At 46.9% G+C, this 19,389-nt stretch overlaps 1 protein-coding gene across 2 annotated transcripts in view; it reads right to left on the reverse strand.

Moving 5' to 3' along the window:
• Nucleotides 1-1,868: 1,868 nt before the first annotated feature.
• The window catches only part of LOC144888816 (toll-like receptor 2 type-2), a 44,785-nt gene continuing 27,264 nt past the window's right edge, over nucleotides 1,869-19,389 (reverse strand). For both annotated transcript variants that reach the window (XM_078768134.1, XM_078768135.1), the window contains one exon: nucleotides 1,869-4,928. In XM_078768134.1, the coding sequence (XP_078624260.1) occupies nucleotides 2,292-4,898 (2,607 nt within the window). In that variant the 5' untranslated portion in view covers nucleotides 4,899-4,928 and the 3' untranslated portion in view covers nucleotides 1,869-2,291. The remainder of the gene's footprint in view (nucleotides 4,929-19,389) is intronic.

Below are 19,389 nucleotides of genomic sequence, written 5' to 3' on the forward strand. Positions count from 1 at the left end.
ACCTGTTCAAAAGTAGAGCAATCTGTTTGTCTGTTCCGCCCCTCACCCTCTCCCACTCCAACTGCAATAAAAATAAAATCAGAATGGAGCCCACTTCTTCATTTCATAGGACATGCACCTATTACCAATCTAATTTTATGGGGAGACATTCAAGCTTGGCCTGAAAACGTGTTTTCAAACCCTGGTGAAGCTTGGCACTGTCCTTTATAAAAATGAAAGGTCGGTGTTCATAAAACATCACATTACCTTGATGTGATGTTGCCTTGGCTTATGTAACTGGTATAACAAAAAAAACTTTAAAAAAAACTTATTAAACCATCAAACAAAAATTTGCAAAGTGTTGTTTGTCTGACAGAATGACGTTTGTCTGACGTTCTTTCATTTTTACATACTTCGACCTGCAGAGCTGAATGTTCGTCATTCAATATTGGACGTGTCGAAACAATGGACAATAACAGGCAATGCGGGACAGCATGGTGTCCAAACCGGAACATGTAGTTCTCTCTTTTCATGGGAAGATAAATGCTCGTGGAAATTTCAAAATGTGTTGACTGCAAAACGGGAATATTTTTTTCTCCCACCACACTCATATTAGGAAAATAATCACAAGACCTCATAATAACCCATCACCATTTGGCCAAGGCAGCCATAACAGCTCAATTTGAGCATACACATCTTCTCAATTCAATGCAGATCTTAATTGTCCAAGTTTACCTGGATCTCATTCTGCATTCCCAGCAGCATGTGTGTGGGTGTATGTGCATTGCTTATCACACCAATTAAAACTAGAGCGAAGTCGATGGCGCACCATCGCTAATTCCCATGCTTAACACCTAAAGCAAAGTTGAAATATGTCAAAAGGTTCCACCAGGAATGACTCAATATCAAAAAACGTACCCAGTCTGAATGTTGCTATATCCAGTAAATGGCGAAACTGCAAATGGGGAATCTGAGAATGTCATGGATGGAAACTTCTACGTCATTTCCTCATTCTGCTTTAAACTCAATATCTCTATATTTTCATTACAAACAGCATTATTCATCATTCCAATCACAAATTAATACTATAGTGATAGTATATAAAAATATAACGTTAAATCACGATTGTATTGAGATATTATGAAACCAGTGAACCGTCATCATCCGTTCACTTCCGGATTCGGGAGCAAGGTCCGTGTCGATCGCATTTCAAAATCATAATTGCCTTGAGGAATTTCTGAAACCTCCTACCTTCCACCCGCTGGGACCCCAAACCGTTCCACAGAAGGTTATCTATATTTCCTTTTCGTAAAATATGAAACTGTAATGCTTAATAAACGCTGTCCCCCCTGTCATGTGACCAGATCCTCAGCTCTGATTGGTGGACGTTTGTGAGGGACATACATCCATACAAATGCTGTTTGCTGTTCAGCATTGCCCAACGGACAGACAAATGCTGTTCCAGACGGCATTGCCCGATGGACTACGCCATAAAAATCGTTACATATTTGATGAGTTTCCCAATGTTGATTGCATATACAAAGTTTCATTAAAAAAAGGTTTAAAAATGGGCTTATAATTGCATTTTGTGCCCATAGGGGCAAGGCCAAAAATGATGCTGTTCATGTACCTTCGTGCCATGTGGTGATCATATCTACCAAGGTTGGTGAATTTCTGCAGAACTGTTTAGGAGGAGAAAGTGTGACGGATGGATGGACTGAGACAGACAGACAAGACAGACAGACGGAGCCGATTACAATATCCTCCCAATTTTCAAAAAATGTGGGAATAATTATCCAGCCAGGTAGATCACAAGAAGCTTTAAAGCTCCAAATATCACATCTCCATGTTTTCATGTGGATTGTGTAAAGAAATTCAAACACGTGAAATATTATCAAAGAATCGACTCACTTTAATCACCTTAAAAACGGATTTCGTATGAAGCTAAAGATGGTTAAATCAAAACCAAAATCACGATGAAATGATTGAATTGTTAAACTTTCGTTGGAATAAACAAAGATGATAAACGTATCTAATGAAACAAAGCATTTTGGGAAAACAATTTTATCTTGACAAAGATTGGCTGTATCAGACAATACTTGCATTAATATTAACAACAAGTAATCCTTGTAATCATCAGTGCAACTCCTCCAAGGATATCACCACGCTTCTTAAATAAACTATGAGTAACATTCTTTGAAATTCTTCCGCAAAGTTCACTAATTTTTGCAAATCCGGTAAAGTATGGAGAATGCTTGATCTCATAGGGCGAGCTTAACACAATGGATTCACTGTATATGGAACTATTAAGATTATAGCAATTTTTCATTTGTGGACCCCAACGCGGCAATGAGGTTTCTCCAGAAGACCTCCTGCTTGACCTTCTCTTGTGGAAACTTCAAATAGGTCTTCTGATTAACGATCCTCCTTAAGCGGCAGAATTGACTCGGGATGGAGTTCTCTCCCAATTCGCCAACGATGACCAGGATGAGATTGTCCTCCAGTATCTGCATGACATTTTGCTGTGCAAAGTATAGTTCGTAATGACACCAGTCTGTGTTGATAAAGTTATCGGTGATTACAAACACTGTCTTGTAACTCCGCTCCATTCCATCTATGATGTTATCGACAATGGCCTTGCCAGGCATGAAGTCCCGGTCTGGAAAGCAGATCGTGTAACCGTCCTCCTCAAGCCGTTTCACCAGGCCAATTGTCCATTCCTCATCGTCATCACCACATGACACAAAGGCGTCGTATAGATAGCCTGTAGGTTGCGTCGCATGTCGGCGATGCTTAAACAAAACCCAGTACCAGAACATCCGCATGTACCATGGTCCTTGACAGTACACAAAAAGTGCACCAAGAACAACAATGAGTATCAAAGCCAATACAAGGCCAATCATGGCCTGCAGCCAGATGTTGCATTCCATGTAGCTCCAAGTACATGAAACTATCGGTGTTTTTGCCCATCTTGCAGGAAAGACACACACGTGTTGGTTGGCATCATTAATGTGCTTCTCGCCTTGCCCAATGAAATCCTCCACAAACCATTCCAGGGTGCACGAGCAATCAAAAGGGTTACCTTGGGCATCAAATTCCTTTAAATAATTCAGCCCCCCTAACCAGGTCTCATCAAAGGCAAAGATCTTGTTTCTCGAGATATTGAGGAACAGGAGGCTTAAAGGCAGAGCACCGGAATCGACGGCATGCAATTGATTTAGACTCAAATCCAGGGCAGTGATGGAGGAGGGTAGTGTGTCAGAACCCAGTGTAGCAAGTTTATTGGAGCTGATGTTGAGGAAAGACAATGTGGTAGGTAACGTATTCTTTGGAATGACAGAAAGATTGTTATTACTTAGGTCTAGTGACACCAGATCATGTGGAAAACTGGGCCATTTCAGCTTACTTATCAAGTTATTACTCAAATATAGTTCTTTTAGCATCATGCCAGTAAAAGCGATCTCCACCAGGCCATTTCCCTCTAGTCGAAGTACGACAAGCTTGGGGAAATAAGCAGCGAACCATGGAGGAATAGTCTGTAACTCAGTGTATGAAAGATCCAGGAAGTGCAGGTTTTGGGGGAAACATGGTTGCAGTGTCAAAAGAGGGTTATGAGCCAAGTGAAGATTTTTCAACATTTCAAAACCCTCTGGTACAGCGTCACAGCTCAAAACGAGAGTTATCTGGTTGTTGTTCAAATCCAGAGTCTCAAGAGCAGGAAAGTTTGCAAAGCGTTGCCACGTGGTGAGCTGATGGTGATTGATTCGGATAGTTTTCAAGAACTTCATAACTCGGGAGCAATTGCAATGTGTAAGTTTCATTATCGTTCCTCCTAGCAGACCGAGCTCCACAAGACCTCCAAACTGCAGCAGCGCATCACAGGCGAGCATGTGCACGTTGAAGCCGTGCACAATTAGAGAACCGACCTCGAGGTCATACTTACGGCCATAATGCAGGAAGTTGTACAGGATGGATGTGGTGTTCCCATCTAATGTCACATCATTCAAACCTTTATGGCTTGAGGTGGGCGGACAAGTGTCAAAAATAATTTGGTTGTGATCCATCTCTTGCACGCTCACGTCAATTACGATACGCATTCCTGTGACGGTGCTCAGATCTTGCAGAAAATGATTAAACTCGGCCAAATTTCTTACACTTCCAGACACTAAGAGTTGCCAGAATCGAATATTGTTGAATTTGATCCATGTTCCGTTCCTTATTCTTTCTGGATTTACAACCACCTCAAGGGTTAGTGATTTCTCCATGCGTCCTCCCTCGCGATCAGGCCAAGACAGGTCAAGGAATTGAAATTTAATCACTTTCAAATGCTGCAGTGATGTTAAAGACAACACATCTACAGGAAGTTGCTCATATTCGAACCCCATGTCCACTGTTAAAACCTGTAATGGAAGATGATTGAGGACGGTGAAGTTATCAACATGATACATCATTATTGAGAGTTCAGACACCATTGTGATATCAGAGAGGTCAACCTTAGGTTTGTAAATCTTTTTACCACTCTGTGCTTGGTCATGAATTTTCAAGGTTTGGAGGTTTTGTAATGGAGAAAATGCCGTGCTCCCAATTCTTTTCAGCTTGTTCCCGGATAGGTCCAGCAAGCGCAGTTGCGTGTTGTTTCTGAAGGAATTGTTTTGGACAATGACAACGTGGCTGAAAGAAAAATACAACTCCTCCAGCAGCCCCTGTTGGGAAAGTAGATAAGGTTGAATCACCATGAACTGGTTGTGAGAGAAGTTGAGTCGAATGATGTCCGGAATCAAGGTAATCACTACGGCATGAGAACAGTCATAATAGTGGACACTCCCACTGCAGATGACATAACGTTTTGCTGACGTGAAAAGTAACAGGAAATGAAGTATGAATGTGAAGATGAACGCGTGAGTCATCTCGACAGCCATTGAAGTCAATCCCAATCAGGAGTGAAAAACCTGTACCAAGAAGGAAATGCAAAAAAGTTGTAAAAACTGCATTCATAATCTTGCCAACGATATCCATATTCACTTCAGTAACAAATTAGAAACAGTAGAGTTTGGTCCTCAAACTCACATTTATGGAATCATAAATGTTGCAAGTCAGATATGATGCCTGGGAGATGATTATAAAAGTTTTTACCAAATATGTCCCAACCAGTTAAGAACACACTGTTGAGGTGAATAATTATTCACTACTTTACAGGAGTGGACAGCACAAAATGGAACTAGATTTGTTGGTAGTTAAGAAGCAACACTTGTGGAGGTTCAAGGTTTGTAAGGTGGCGGTGGGAGAGCATCAAACCATCCACCACAAGCCAATGGGTTTGTTGTACGCATGCAGAAAAGGAAGGAAGTTGACAGCAGGGGTCGAAAGATAAGGTAGAGGAAGTGCAAGGATAATGTCGCCATATAATACAAGGAGAGGACGAGGGCCAAGTATGAGGAATGTAGCGGAGAAGCCGAAAGTTTGAAGGGGAATAAATACAGATAGGTGTTCAGGTGAATTGCAGAGGTTTTGTGTGGAAGGACATCAGGAAAGGGTGCATCATCTCGGGATAGAAACCAGGTATGGTGGACGGAAGAAGTAGCGAGGCTAGTCAGTGAGAAGGTGGTTTAGAAGAGGATAGAGAAGATCAAGCACATAGGGGGACAACCAGATGAAGGGATGCTGCACCTGCATGGGCAAAAAAAAAAAAAAAAAAAAGCAGCAAGGCAAGCTGTCGATAAGAGGAAGAATTATAGGGAAGAGGAGGAATATACAACAAGTTAGAAGAGGATGGTGGGAGGAAGATGATCTATAATTATAGATGGAATCCTGACAGGGATGGGGATATTAAGGAGGTGAAGGGAGGCAGTGATTAAGGCTGGTGTCGAGAATCTAGTAAAAGAGAGGGGGGCGGAAGTATTGAAGGTATGGGAAGGATATTTCAAGGAGCTGTTGAAAAGGGGAGGAAGGAATGGTGAGCTGAATTGAGAGGGGAAAGTAGAATGAGTGGAATAAATGGAGATCACAGAGGAGGAAGTGCGGACAGTATTAAAGAGGATGAAGAACTGGAAGAGTGCCAGACATTGATAAGGTACGTACAGAGATGCTAATTGCAGCAGGAGAAGCCCCATTACCCAATTAGCATTTTATGCTATTTTCTGGTTCCTATTATACAATCATTTTTTACTTAAAAAAAAAAAAACATTGTAGACAACGTGTTGTTGATTTTGATGTGGATAATAATAAAGTTCAAGTTCAAGTTGAAGAAGTCGAAGTCAGTTGGGTGAAGATGCTGTTGAATGTACGTATGAGAGAGGGTTTGCGTTCTGGAGGATTGGTGGACAGGGCTAATTATGCTGATGAGGCAGAGGAATTGTTATGTTGCATTTACAGAAGAAGTACAGAGGCATTATGCTCCTAAGTCATGCCATGAAGGTACTGGAGAAGATTCTCGATGGGAGGATAAGGAGGAGCTACCTTGGTGGAATGAATGTACAAGGAACAAAGGGAAGAAATTTGTTTGGTTCTGGGATGTCGGAGGTGTTCAGTGTGAACATCGGTTTGAGGCAGTCACTCATACTAGCTCTCTCAGCTCACTCATACTTATCAGGGTGATGGAAGTGGTAAAGAGAAAGGCAAAAATGAAAGCTATTCTAGGTAGGATGTTGTACGCTGACGATCTATCTGTTGTGGCGGAGAAACAACCGGGAGATGCAGGAGGTACTTGGGGGAGTGGAAGGATCCATTCTGGAAATATGAAATGCAGATGAATATGGTGAAAACATAGATTATGTGGGTCACGCAGTTGAGAAAAATAAATGAATATCAGGTTGGAGAAGGAGGTTAGAGATGGAAATACGTTTGAGTACCTTGGGGGGGGGGGGGGGGGGTTGTAGTTTGGAGACAGACACGTAGGGAGATCCAGGTGGGTGGAGGGATTGATGCAATATGCATGGATGAGGTTGGAGGGATTAATGACAGAGAAACATATCAAGGAAATTGAAAGGGAAAGTTTTTGTAACTTGTGTTAGTTACTCCAGCCTACCTTTACGGTCTGGAGATGGTGGTAATGATAGACAGACAAGAACAAAGGCTGCATGTCTGCGAGAACAACTGAGTCAGGATTGTGGGAGTGAAGAGGGCAGCCATGAAGATGGATGAACTGAGGGAGGAGATTGATGTGCAGATGACCTTGATGGGAGATTGGTAAAAAGCCAGTTGAAGTGGTCTGAACACTTGGTGTGGATGGAGGAAGCAAGAATGGCAAAGGAAGCAGATAGGTTGAGGGAGCTAGGTTGGAGGAAAAGAGGTAGACCGTGGCCAAGACGGGAAGGTTGTGTGAGGATGGATATCAATAACGTGGGGTGGGTGGTTGGAGAGAGTTGGCCGAGGACAAGGGGAAGTAGAGGAGTATCGTGGTCAAGGCAGGGCAGGACATTGCTACCGTTCGGCATCACCGCATATAAAGAGAAGAATGGAAGAAGAAGAAGGATAAATAATCATGGCATATTTCCATTAGTAGCTTATGAGTCACTCTGCTGACATGCAGCCTGTCATTACAGGGCATTAAAAAAATCACATGATATTAAATACAAAAACACGGTACAACAACAGGAACTTTAGAATTACACTTTTTGAATCGCTGTCATCATATTTTGTACTTAGGAATACTTAGAAACTTGTACATCTCGCAAAAATGATTCCGCAGTAAGGACAAGTAAGGATTGCAAGTTGAATTTTTTCACATGACAAGAATATAAGGAACAGCTTTGCCAATGAACACACAGCTCGTCTTTTCGCTCCTTCAAAACATTTTCCGGTCGAATCAGAACACAATAATTATCTTTGTCGAGCGATGACGATTCCTCAACCTCAGTATTAAGCCACATCATCAGCAGCAGCATTGCTCAAATGTATGATGAGTGCCAAGTTAAGTCGGGTTTTCCCAATACACGAGTGCAAGTACCCAAACTAGCATTTTCATGTCATGGTATACACATGTACCCAAATCCAGAAACATCACACCACCGATGTAGTTACTAACTGGGCCTATAGTCGATCATGATACTTGGGTCCACAGCCTTAATATGCATCCTTTACTAAGCCGACCATACATCTGCATGTGGACATGAAACATGTAGGATATCACAATAAAAGATGTTCAAACAATGCTGCAGATGTACAGAGGTAGAAATCTAGGTCTGTACACAACAGATGTCCTGAAAAGTGTTAAACACACCACGACCAAAACCCTAATTCCTGCTATAACCGAAAGGGGACACTGCATCAATAGCACAGCCATGTTGCCAGAAATGATGCAACCAGTATAGCCACAGGCTGCCTATGAAGTGAAATGAAGACCAGCTACTAAGCAACAAATGTGTCCGGAATTCTAGCACACAGTGGCCTGCTCTTTTCACAGGAGAAGGGGAGATTTCCAAAGGCCACAACCTAAGAGTAAATGCCTAAATGGGCCAGGCAGCATTGCATCTCAATCTAAAGTACAGCATGCTCCTTTAAGGCAGCAACACCTGCCAGCACTGTAACAAAATTGCAGTTATTGGTAAATTCCGAATGAATCAACAGTTAAACCCAGACGAGAAGTCCCGAGCAGGAGAGCAGGATCCCAATTTAGTTACATTACAATTATTCCTGGAATGGACTGTTGTTGCCCATTGTTGTTGCAAGATGTTGAGTGTTTCTCATTGACTTGAGATTGAAGCTCATTTTGTGTTCAAGAATGGTTTCCCCATGATCATTTCTGGCTTTAACAGAAAGTAGTATAATAGCACTAGTGGGGTCACCCGTGGGAATCCCACGGGCATGGACGTATGTGCCATTTCGACATGTTGAGTTAGATGCTGCACCTGCACATTCAGTTTCACAAAATGGTTACCGGCAATTTATCAGATCCACAAATAATGTAATCTACACAATGTATTTACTTCTGATAACATGTGAATGCATGTGCGTGCACATGGGAAATACAGTTTGAAATGGGTTATTACATCTCATGTAAAATGTGACTTTAAGAGCTCAAATCCTCTCCCTCCCACATCACGCACACAGGGGAGAGTGGGTCACACGCACACATACATGTACACACATGTACACCGACACACATGCATACACATACACACATACACACACACATATACACACATATATATATATATATATATATATATATATATATATATATATATATATATATATATATATATATATATTGCTACGGTTTTCAGATTGGCACATATTGACCATTAAAGGTTAAAGGGTTGCCCCCCATAATTAGTCCACGAGCAACATGTAGGCCACCTTAGAGTATTAGTTATGTCATAGTATGTGTAAGTATAGGCCATTTCCACTAGTAATATCTGCGTTGTGTAAAGACATGAGTTTAGTTCCCTTCATTTTTACGTCCACCCTCCAAGTTCCACCTCCATGGGCATAATTGATCCCGCACCCCATTTGGCTGATCCCTCAGTTTGTTATGCTTTGGCTACCGCAGCATTTATTACGCTTTGGCTGCCAGCAGCCAAAGGTAGGTAGGCCTAAGAGGGAGGAGCGCGGGGTCAGGGTGGGGCGGCGTCAAGGCAGCGCGTCAGAGGCGATGACGGTAAGGGCCACCAGCCAACCAGGGCTCTAAGGGCATGGCGTGACAGGGCGTGGTAAGACGCGTCTGGTAAAAATGCTAGAAGGTTCGCGGGGTGTGCCTATAAAAGTCTTGGCACAAAGCCCTTGCAGAGGACTTATGCAAGAGGACTCGTTGGGAAAGGGCGTGATAAAAGGACTTATGCACGAGGACTTGCACGAGAGGAAGGACTAGTGCTGGAGGGACTTGTTACAAGGAGCACGAGAGAGAGCACGAGTGAGTGGTGAACAGGACTCGACTGAAGCAGCGCTCGCTTTGTGGGCATTTACACGATATCTCAGTATTACGTACGCGCTGAAGGAAGGGCAGCCAGACGCGCCGGTGGCGAATATCGCCTATTCAGCCATGCGAGTGAACGCGGCAATAGCCGCCAGTGTTAACCGCCAACCGCCAGGGCCCAGACCCTACCGTTCGCCCCGTATTATCCCGTGTGCGCCAACGACACGCGGAGAGCTCCTGCCCCTCTACATACCATCTGCCCGGGACAAACCAGAGGCCGGAGGGAGCTGCACGAGAGCCATCCCTGGACGTGGTGAACATTATCCTGCAGCTGCAAACCCCGTGTGAGTGTGTCTGTGTGTGAGACGGGCCCGTTTGTCCTGGGGATTAAGTTAAGACTGTTTTAAAGGCTGCACTGTGTCCTCTTTTCTGGAATCATTGTAAATAGTGTGAATAAATTCTGCTCTTCCTTTCTTCCCAATTCGAGCGCTTCTGTGATTTCTCCATTGGCTAATCGTGGTACGAATAAGATCGCTAGAACCGGTTTCACCAACTAAACGGCATGGATCGCGTGTACGCACCGCTCGGCGTCTCAGCACGCGTGATTCGTGCGTGGCTTATTTCCTCGTTTCTGGGCAGCGCAAGTAATTAGGTAATAGTGATTCTAGTCCTACGACCCTATTTCGCGCTGTCCGGGAAGGACGTCATAGGTCCCAGGGTCCCGGCGGCCAGTCAAAGACAAGGGGACTAATCCCCCCTTGGTAAGGGGAGAAGGCCGGCGGCGAGATCCGCAACAATATATATATATATATATATATATATATATATATATATATATATATATATATATATATATATATACATCTATATATGTAAAACACAGTTTGTGTGTGTGTGTGTGTGTAATGTTACCGATAGACTCCTAAACGGAGAGGCTTACGTGCTTGATATTTGGCATAGACATGGCCATTGAGCCTGGGACGAACATGGCCGAACTCAAAATATTTGACGATCCATATTTTTTATTCATATATACCTCAGCGCATTTCAGCGCACGGAATCAACGGAATCAGAGCAGGTGGGCGCTGATTCGCTCAGAGCGATCACGTTATGACGCTATGAACGCTATGACGCTATGAACGATATGAGCGCTATGACGCTATGAAAAAAAAAATCGCTATAACGCTATGAAACACTATGACGCTATGAACGCTATGACGCTATGAACGATATGAGCGCTATGAACGCTATGACGCTATGAAAAAAAAAATCGCTATGCACGCTATGAACGCTATGACGCTATGAAAAAAAAAAAATCGCTATGACACGCTATGACGCTATGAACGCTATGATGCTATGAAAAAAAAAAATCGCTCGCTTTGCCAAGGGACTCGCTCCCCCCCCCCCCCCCCCCCGTTCCCCTCCCCTTCCCCCTCCCCCTCCCCTCCCCTGCCCGGCAATGCCGGGTACTTCTGCTAGTATATATATATTGTTACGGACCGCGGATAAGATGTTGGTTTTGCCGAGCGGAAGCCCCGCGGCCCTAACAGTTACCCCGATTAACCCGATCCCCGAACGTTGGCCGGATCGCGCCACAGATATTCAATATGGAAAAGACAAAAGCGACACGGATGTGAAGAAGAAGAAGAAGACGAAAAAAAGGTTGAAAATACTACTAAATTTATTCCTACTATATACAGGCTCAAAAAAACCAAGGAGAAGGAAAGATAAGAAAATAATATACAGAAGATATTAGAGACACAGTGAAAATCGCTAGCTTATCTAAACAGGCTTAATTAATACCCAGGACAGAACAAACAAAACAAACTCACGTACACAAGAGGATGGAAAGGCAGGAGGTGGATGGCTGGAGGGAGAGGAAGGTCAAATGGTGCTGCAGCACGATCGGCGCGTTTGGCAGCCGCCGTTCCTTCGCGGCCCTGCTCAAAACTGCCGTCCAGGCCCCAAGCTGCTGTATCTGAAGCTGCTGTGGCTGTTGCTCCTGCTGCTGTGTCCGCTGCTGCTGCCGCTGGGTGGACGTCGCGTGCTCTTTTTTTCAGGACTCGTCTGACTCGTCTGGTCCAACCACTCAACTCAGCAACGCGCACGTCTCCCTGTCCAAATCCTCCAGGCTTCTTGCTTAGTTCCAACTTTTGCGAGCAAGGCGACAAATAGCAGGCTTTGTGCTTCCCTGGATGATCTTCTGGATGATCTCTCTGGATGATCTCTTTTGGACAAGAATCGCTGCTGGATGCTCTCTTTTGGACAAGAATCGCTGCTGGATGATCTCTTTTGGACGAGAATCGCTGCTGGATGATCTCTTTTGGACGATCTCTCTCAGTCCTTGCGCGCGCGCTTTTATAACGCCTCCGGCAATCAAGCCGCCGGCCTTCAGGACACGCCCCTCGGTGTGCTCACCTCGGCCCTGGTTGGTCACGCGACCCTCTGGCTCCGCCCTTGATGACGACGGGCGGGCACGCCCGTCTTCCCCGACCCGAGCACATGTTCAATGGTGGTTTTGGAGGGGATGTAATTGGCAATCGAGGCTTGGCAATGATGAAAGGGGGGTGTGAAAGGAATCTACTCTATTTCACTTGGTGCAATGGAGTGTCATCTTAATGGGAGACAAGGCCTTACCCTAATACACATAATAAAGATATAACTATCAACCAGGGGGAAATCTATGATTGGCTGACGTGTATGCTTTATGGACTAATTATGGGACGCCCTTTGACCTTTACACAACACTGGAGGCAGGAGGGTCCAGAATCAAGCAATATTAATAAACACACAATAAAAAAAATACAATCCTCATATCCACAACAATATATATATATATTGTTGTGGTTTTGGAATAAAGAATAATCCCCATCGTAGGTAGACGCACCACAACATGAAGCCTCGCGATAGTTCAGTTATTTCTTAGTGAATGTAAGCGTAGTCCTTTCCTGTGTTAGTTTTGCGTTGGGCAGGCCCGTGAGTAGGGCGGTCTTTTGGTGCTAGCATGCCACGTGGCAGGCCTGAACAAGTCTGGCGAGGCCGAAGGGATGCACTGCAGGAGGGAGTGGCCAGTAAGCAACGAGCCGTCAATCAGGGCTCGAGGGGAGTAGCTAACCACGGCAACGGAGGCGGAGCCTGGAACATTCGGGTAGGGCCGGGGCAGAGCCATAAAACCCTGCCCCAGGTACCCCCCGCCAGAGAACGCACGGAGTTGAGTCTGAGCCCCTGTGAGAGTGAGTTGGAGTTGGGGTTGAGGCATTGATTGAGTCAGAGAGAGAGACGCACAAGAGAAAGTCAATTGCATTGCCGGTTATCGAGATTGTACACGAACTTGCCCTGTGCCCCGTGCCCTGCGCTCTGCGCTGTATTATTCGCGCGCTCGAGAAGACGACCCGTGCCGGGCCACAGACGCGCGATCTCCTCCTGCCTGCCTTCTCCTGCATACATGCCATGACCGCCAGAGAGCCACGCCGGGCGAGCTGCCCCGTAGCACGGCAAAGCGCGTTTGGCACGCAGACTTCTTCTCTTCTTCTCCCCGTGTGCGTGAGTGGGCCCTGTGTCTGGGAATTAGGGTAATTGGTTAAGCTTCTGCTCTGTGTCCACTTTCCTTCTGCGAATCATTGTACATTGTAAATAAATTGTGTTATTCCTCTTATTTGACCGTTCCCGTCCCTTCCATTGACTGGCCTCGCATGGTACGACTAGAACCGCTCGAATCGGGTTCCATAAAAGTAACGGCACGAGTCACGTGATACGCATACCGCTCGGGCGTACTCGATTAAGCGTGGCTTGTGCGAGGTTCGGTCCCCGTTTTCGTGGCAGCGTGGGTTAAAAGTACGTGCGACGTTGACCCGATACCCTTTTTCACGCTTGCTCTGGAAGTGGCGATTCGGCCTCGAGGACACGAAGACCCAGTGGGGAAAAAAGGGGTTTACTCCCCCTTTGTAACGGGAACGGGCTTCGGGAGATAGATCCGCAACAATATATATATATATATATATATATATATATATTGTTACAGACACGACTTTGATGTTAAAGTGGGCCGAGCGGAATGGCCGTCGTGTCCGCACAAATTACCCGACTATACTCGACGTTGACGAAGTCGCGCGATGCTGGCTCAATAAGGAAAAGAAGACACCCGGCTGGATTATAATGACACAATACGACACCAGGGGTTCAGTTCTCAAGACCTCCGGAGGAGGTTATATTCGTGCGGAAGGTCAGATTACAGGGACGAGAGGTACATCATAGGAAGACAGGCACTTAGACACAACCTTATATTATTCCCGACAGACCACAGAGAAACAGGACAAAAACTGACTCACACGGGGATTGATGACTAGGAAAGGCAGATAGCGATGGCTCAAGGTGCACTCTTGGCTCAAAGCAGGGTACACGGTTCGGTCCAGAGATGCGGGGAGGTCTCGTCGCAGCGCTCAGAGGTGACGTTCTTTCTCAGGCCTCTCCAAACTCAGGCGCATCTGTTTCAGCGCTCGCAGGTCCGTCTTTCTCCAGCTGGGGGCGAATCTCTCGTCACGTCCGGCAAGCGGCTCCGTATATCCGGCGGGGAGTGACACGCCCTCGGCTCGTTAGCTCCGCCTCGTGGAATCGGCACGTTGCTTCTCATTGGGTGCGTGCGGGGGGGGTTACTGGCTCCGCCCCTGACGAGGAGCTGACAGCCAGCCCCTTCGGGGTAACCCCGTGGAGCGCATGGTCTGGAGCTAATCGAGCCGGTGTGAGGACGCATCCTCCCCCGCTCCGCCGCCATCTCTTCTGTTGTTGTTGTAATTGTTGTTGTAGTTGTTGTTATTGTTGTTGTAGCTTGGGGAAGAAGATGGGAGGAGGTATGGGAAGGGTCCTAAACTCACTACTGATGCCATATAATCACATTCTGGTGCAACGAAGAGTCATAATTAATGGAAACGAGGCCTTAACTGACATAGATTAAGAATAACTAGGAAGATGTCCGAAAGTTGGCTACGTGTGGTGCGGTGGACCTGGGCACGACATTTAATGGGGGAATAAGGGGAAGGTCGGCTCTACTGATTGTTATTTACATGCAATGGGACTAGGGAATGGGGGATCGGGGAAAGTTGGGGAGTATTGGAGAAAATAGGGGAATATTTACAAGCGGATATGGAGGCCAAATTCCATATTCGCAACATTGCACCCTTCTCTACCCTCGGGGCGTCCCGACCCGATAAATTTTTACCTACTTTAGTGTGGCACGCAATGTAGTTCCCTCTACTATTAACTCTACCCTGAGTGCGACAGTTTTACAGATATTCACAAATGAGTAAATATGTCCCCCTGCGACGTTGCACCCTTCTCCTCACAGAAACACACCCACAGGATAACCGAATCCGGAAAGAATTCTCAAACTAAACATACAGCCGGTAGGGAGCATTATTTACAAGATTACGCTGATATCTACACTACGATCCAGGACCTGTTTTTGGAGGAACACATGCAGATGTTATGCATAGAGAGAGCGCGCTTGCCAGCATCGATACACCAACCCACGAGTGCTCTGTGGCCGACGGCCTTTAATAACGTGCAGAGCACCCTTCCCGAGCATCAAAAGCACCACCCCACCACCAATCGGTGCAGTCACCATTGTTCATTGGAATAAAAATAAATTCGACAACCCCTAACCCTGCAGGTGTCTCTTGCTCTTCTTGTGGTGCACTTGGTGTTAGTTAACAGTGGTTCACCTTTATGGCATAGGTGCCACGTTGACCCATAGGTCCATCCCCGGGTGGTGCTTGGCCGCAAACGAACTGCGGTCCATTGTGGGTGGCCACAAACATTGCGGTCCATATGGTGTATCGATCCCGGCAGCAAACAGCGAAAGTGCAGGCCCACAACTGCGCAGCCAGCACCTCTCTCTCCTCTCTCTCTACCCCAAAGCCAGATCCTCGGAGGTGGGAGACAAAAGAAGAAACAAGTGAGTAAGGTGGTAAGGGCGCAAAAGTGCACGCAATGTAAGGTGATGCACACTGGGGGCACATGGGAACCAGGTGAGACAGGTACGTTCCTATCGTACGCCCCCCCCCCCCACCAGGTAACCTACATGGCCCCTCCCTTACCCCTTACTGTATCCACAAAACACAACACTACCCATAAACATCTACTTTACAAATCAACAAACATCCCTACTGTCTTCCCCGTTCCTCCCATAAACCAAATTCGTCTTCTCTCCCTCCTAACCAATCAAATTTGCCATTTTCAACTCTCATCAAAATTTGCCATCTCCAACTCAACATCATAATTTGCCATTACCAATTCATCATCAGTCCCTCCTAGGGAGGGAGAGATGGAATCACCCCAATGTCTCATCCACGTCGTGATGCGTCTCACAAATCCACACAGCGATTCATCTCCTGCAACAAAACAAAGAAAACACAGGTGTGGAGTCATCATCATCACCACAGGTAAGTGGCTGCGTATGGTGCGACAGGTTCATCAATCCTAACTATCTCCTAAATGACTTTAACAACTTTACACTACCCGGGGTCTCTCTCCGGCCAAACCATTGGCCCTCTTACACTATGGGTTCTAAAAACCAATTCCCATTGGCCAAACTGTGGTGCTCTTCAATTTGGGGTCTCACTCCCCCGATTCATCTCCCGGTGCCCTCGTACAATTTCTGGGCTGTGGCGTGTACCTCTCCCAGTGGGTCTACCCACCTGCACCCCTCCACCACTGCAGTTGCCTCCGAGCTTACCTGCTCCTTACCCTAACCTAACTACCAGGGGAAGGCCCTCTGGCTCTCTCCCCACTCCGTGCCCTCTCTGGCACTGGGCTGCCCGATCCACACCCGGGATCCTCAGGCACCCACTCACAACTACCGGCTCCCAGAGCCCACCTGCGGCCTCACCTGGCCGACATCCTCACAGTGGTGGAGTGCCCAACCAACTACACACACTAACAGGCTACACGCCCAGCCATTTCCACAACACTAATGCACCCATTCACAACACCATTCTGCAACCGCACCACAAATGCCAATATCCAACCATAATTTACCTGCTCCCTCTACCTAACACTTACACTACCCGCCCCGGGTACTCGTGAAAGGGGGTCCACTCTTCCCCCATCCACACCTTCGCACCATGCACACCACTCCGTACCACTTACTCCAACTCTCTCCACACACCTGTACTTGCACACCTGTGCTCTCACACTTGGTGCCACCTGCACCCTTCTCTCCCCAAGCGCATTCGCGCTGATCCACACACTCACTACTCATACACGGCTCCACACACCTGTCCAGTTGCACACCTGTGCAATCACACCTGTTCAATTCTCACACACACGGCATCATCTCAGCTAACTACTCCCTTCTGAAACTTGCGCTTCCCAGTCGTCCCTTTAAACTATTGCGCTCCCACGTCATTATCATCCATACTAATCTACCTGCGTCCCCACTACAGGTATCAGTCACTAACTAAACTTAACGTTACCTAAGGTCATCTTCTCTAGATCCCTACACACCATATCCTAACCCACCCGGGCTAGTTTTCACTGCCATACACCCCATAAGCTATTGCTCCTTTGCCCCACCTGTGAGGGATGGTGGATTTGCCATCCCACCACATCGGGGGTCTCTCACTACCAATTTTGCACATCTAATTTCAACAAATTAAAAATTTGCCAATCACTGCCCATCATCTGCCAATCACTACTGCCAATCCCTTGCCAATCATCAAATTTTGTTTTTCTCTAATTTGGGTCCAAAACACTAACCTCATCACCCAGTCTACTCACTACTGCCTCTCGGTGCGCCAATTCCTGTCCAAAGCCTGGCTTCGTAAAGCCAAGCAATGGATGCTGGTTGTTTTGTGCCAGCGGCTGGATGCGTCCGGCACTCGGTGCAGGGACGGGGGCTTACCCGTGCCGAGATCCCACGCACCACCTCGGCGTGGAGCCATCCAATGCCCCGATCTCGACCTGCCGGCACGTCTCACCAAAAAGTGGTCGCCATGACGACCCTTTCTATCGGGCTGCCAGCTCCGCCTAGTGGAGCCTGGACGCGGCCGTTCAAAGCGAGGCCCAGCACGCACCGAGGGCCCGACTCGGCTATAAGTCGCTCTAACCTCTAACCCGTGTAACGTCGATGCTTCACCTGCATGCTTACACCCCGCAGCCCGTTCCTTGCTCACACATCCAGCCGTTTCCATGCTCCTCGTACCGTTCCTTACACACCCAGGCACACCCATTCCACTCACAGCCTTGGTCACACACCTGACCACCGAACACTTTGGCACACATTCGTTGCTCGCACACCTCACCAATACACCTCTTCGCGCCCCCTCCTCAGTCACCTCCTCTGTGACAATCACAGGTGTGCTCTCATTCGCACACCCAACCACGTGCCTCACCACCAACTCCAGCGTGCATTCCCACTCACGCTCTACCATTCCAGGTGTGCATCCTTCCATCCCAGGTGTACATCCTCGCTCACCTGTCACAACTAACTCACGCTCCATGTCACTCTCACTACTTTCACCTCCATTCCTGACAGCGCACTCACCCTTACTCTTGACAGCACACTCTTTCCCCATGCACCTGTCCGTCACACACCTTTCTCGCGCACACTCTCCCGTTACACCCTCTGTAACACTCACCACAGGTGGACACTCTTCCTTACTTCTGACAGCGCACTCTTTCCTCATGCACCTGTCCGTCACACACCTTTCTCGCGCACACTCTCCCGTTACACCCTCTGTAACACTCACCACAGGTGGACACTCTTCCTTACTTCTGACAGCGCACTCTTTCCTCATGCACCTGTCCGTCACACACCTTTCTCGCGCACACTCTCCCGTTACACCCTCTGTAACACTCACCACACCGCGCTTCCACGTGCTCCCTCGCACACGCGCTACGACCGACTCACTCTCGCCAGCACACTCACTCCTTGGCACGCACTTTTTCCTCACACACCCCAGAGTCGGACTTTCTCGCACACCTCCTTTTTCGCACACCAGACCTGTCGCACACTTCACCAACGGCCTCTCACGAACACCCGGGTCCATCTCGACCCCCAAGCTCCTTAAATCCCCTGGCGCATCATACGCACGACCATATTGGTCACCACTTACACCGGGTCCTCTTCCTCTTCGCTTCTCCTCCATCACCTGCGAATCCCTCATCCGGTTAATGAGCACATCATCACGATCCAAACACAGACTTTGGACCAATTCTTTTATCTCCTCTTTTATCTCTTTCTTATCCCCTCTCCGTCGCTTCTTAATTTCGCTCATCCCTTCTTCCACTTCTTCTAATTTCTGCTTCACCTCTTTTATTCCCCGGTACGTATCCTCAAGCTCATCCTCTAAGGCTACCTTGACCGTTTCCAGGTGCGTCCTCACCTGCCGGTCCTTCGTCTCCATTACCTCTATCACCTCGTCCAACCTCGTTGTCAGTCCCTCACGTACCATCTGACATTCCCTCTTCGTCGCTACCAAGTCATCTTTTAGTTCTTTCTGTGTCGCCTTTAAACCTCCTAATACCGCAGTGTTCCTTTGAACCTGCTCCACTAACTCCGT

Source organism: Myxine glutinosa, chromosome 14 (assembly GCF_964187855.1).
Source record: "Myxine glutinosa chromosome 14, kmMyxGlut1.1, whole genome shotgun sequence".
Lineage (NCBI taxonomy): Eukaryota > Metazoa > Chordata > Myxini > Myxiniformes > Myxinidae > Myxine > Myxine glutinosa.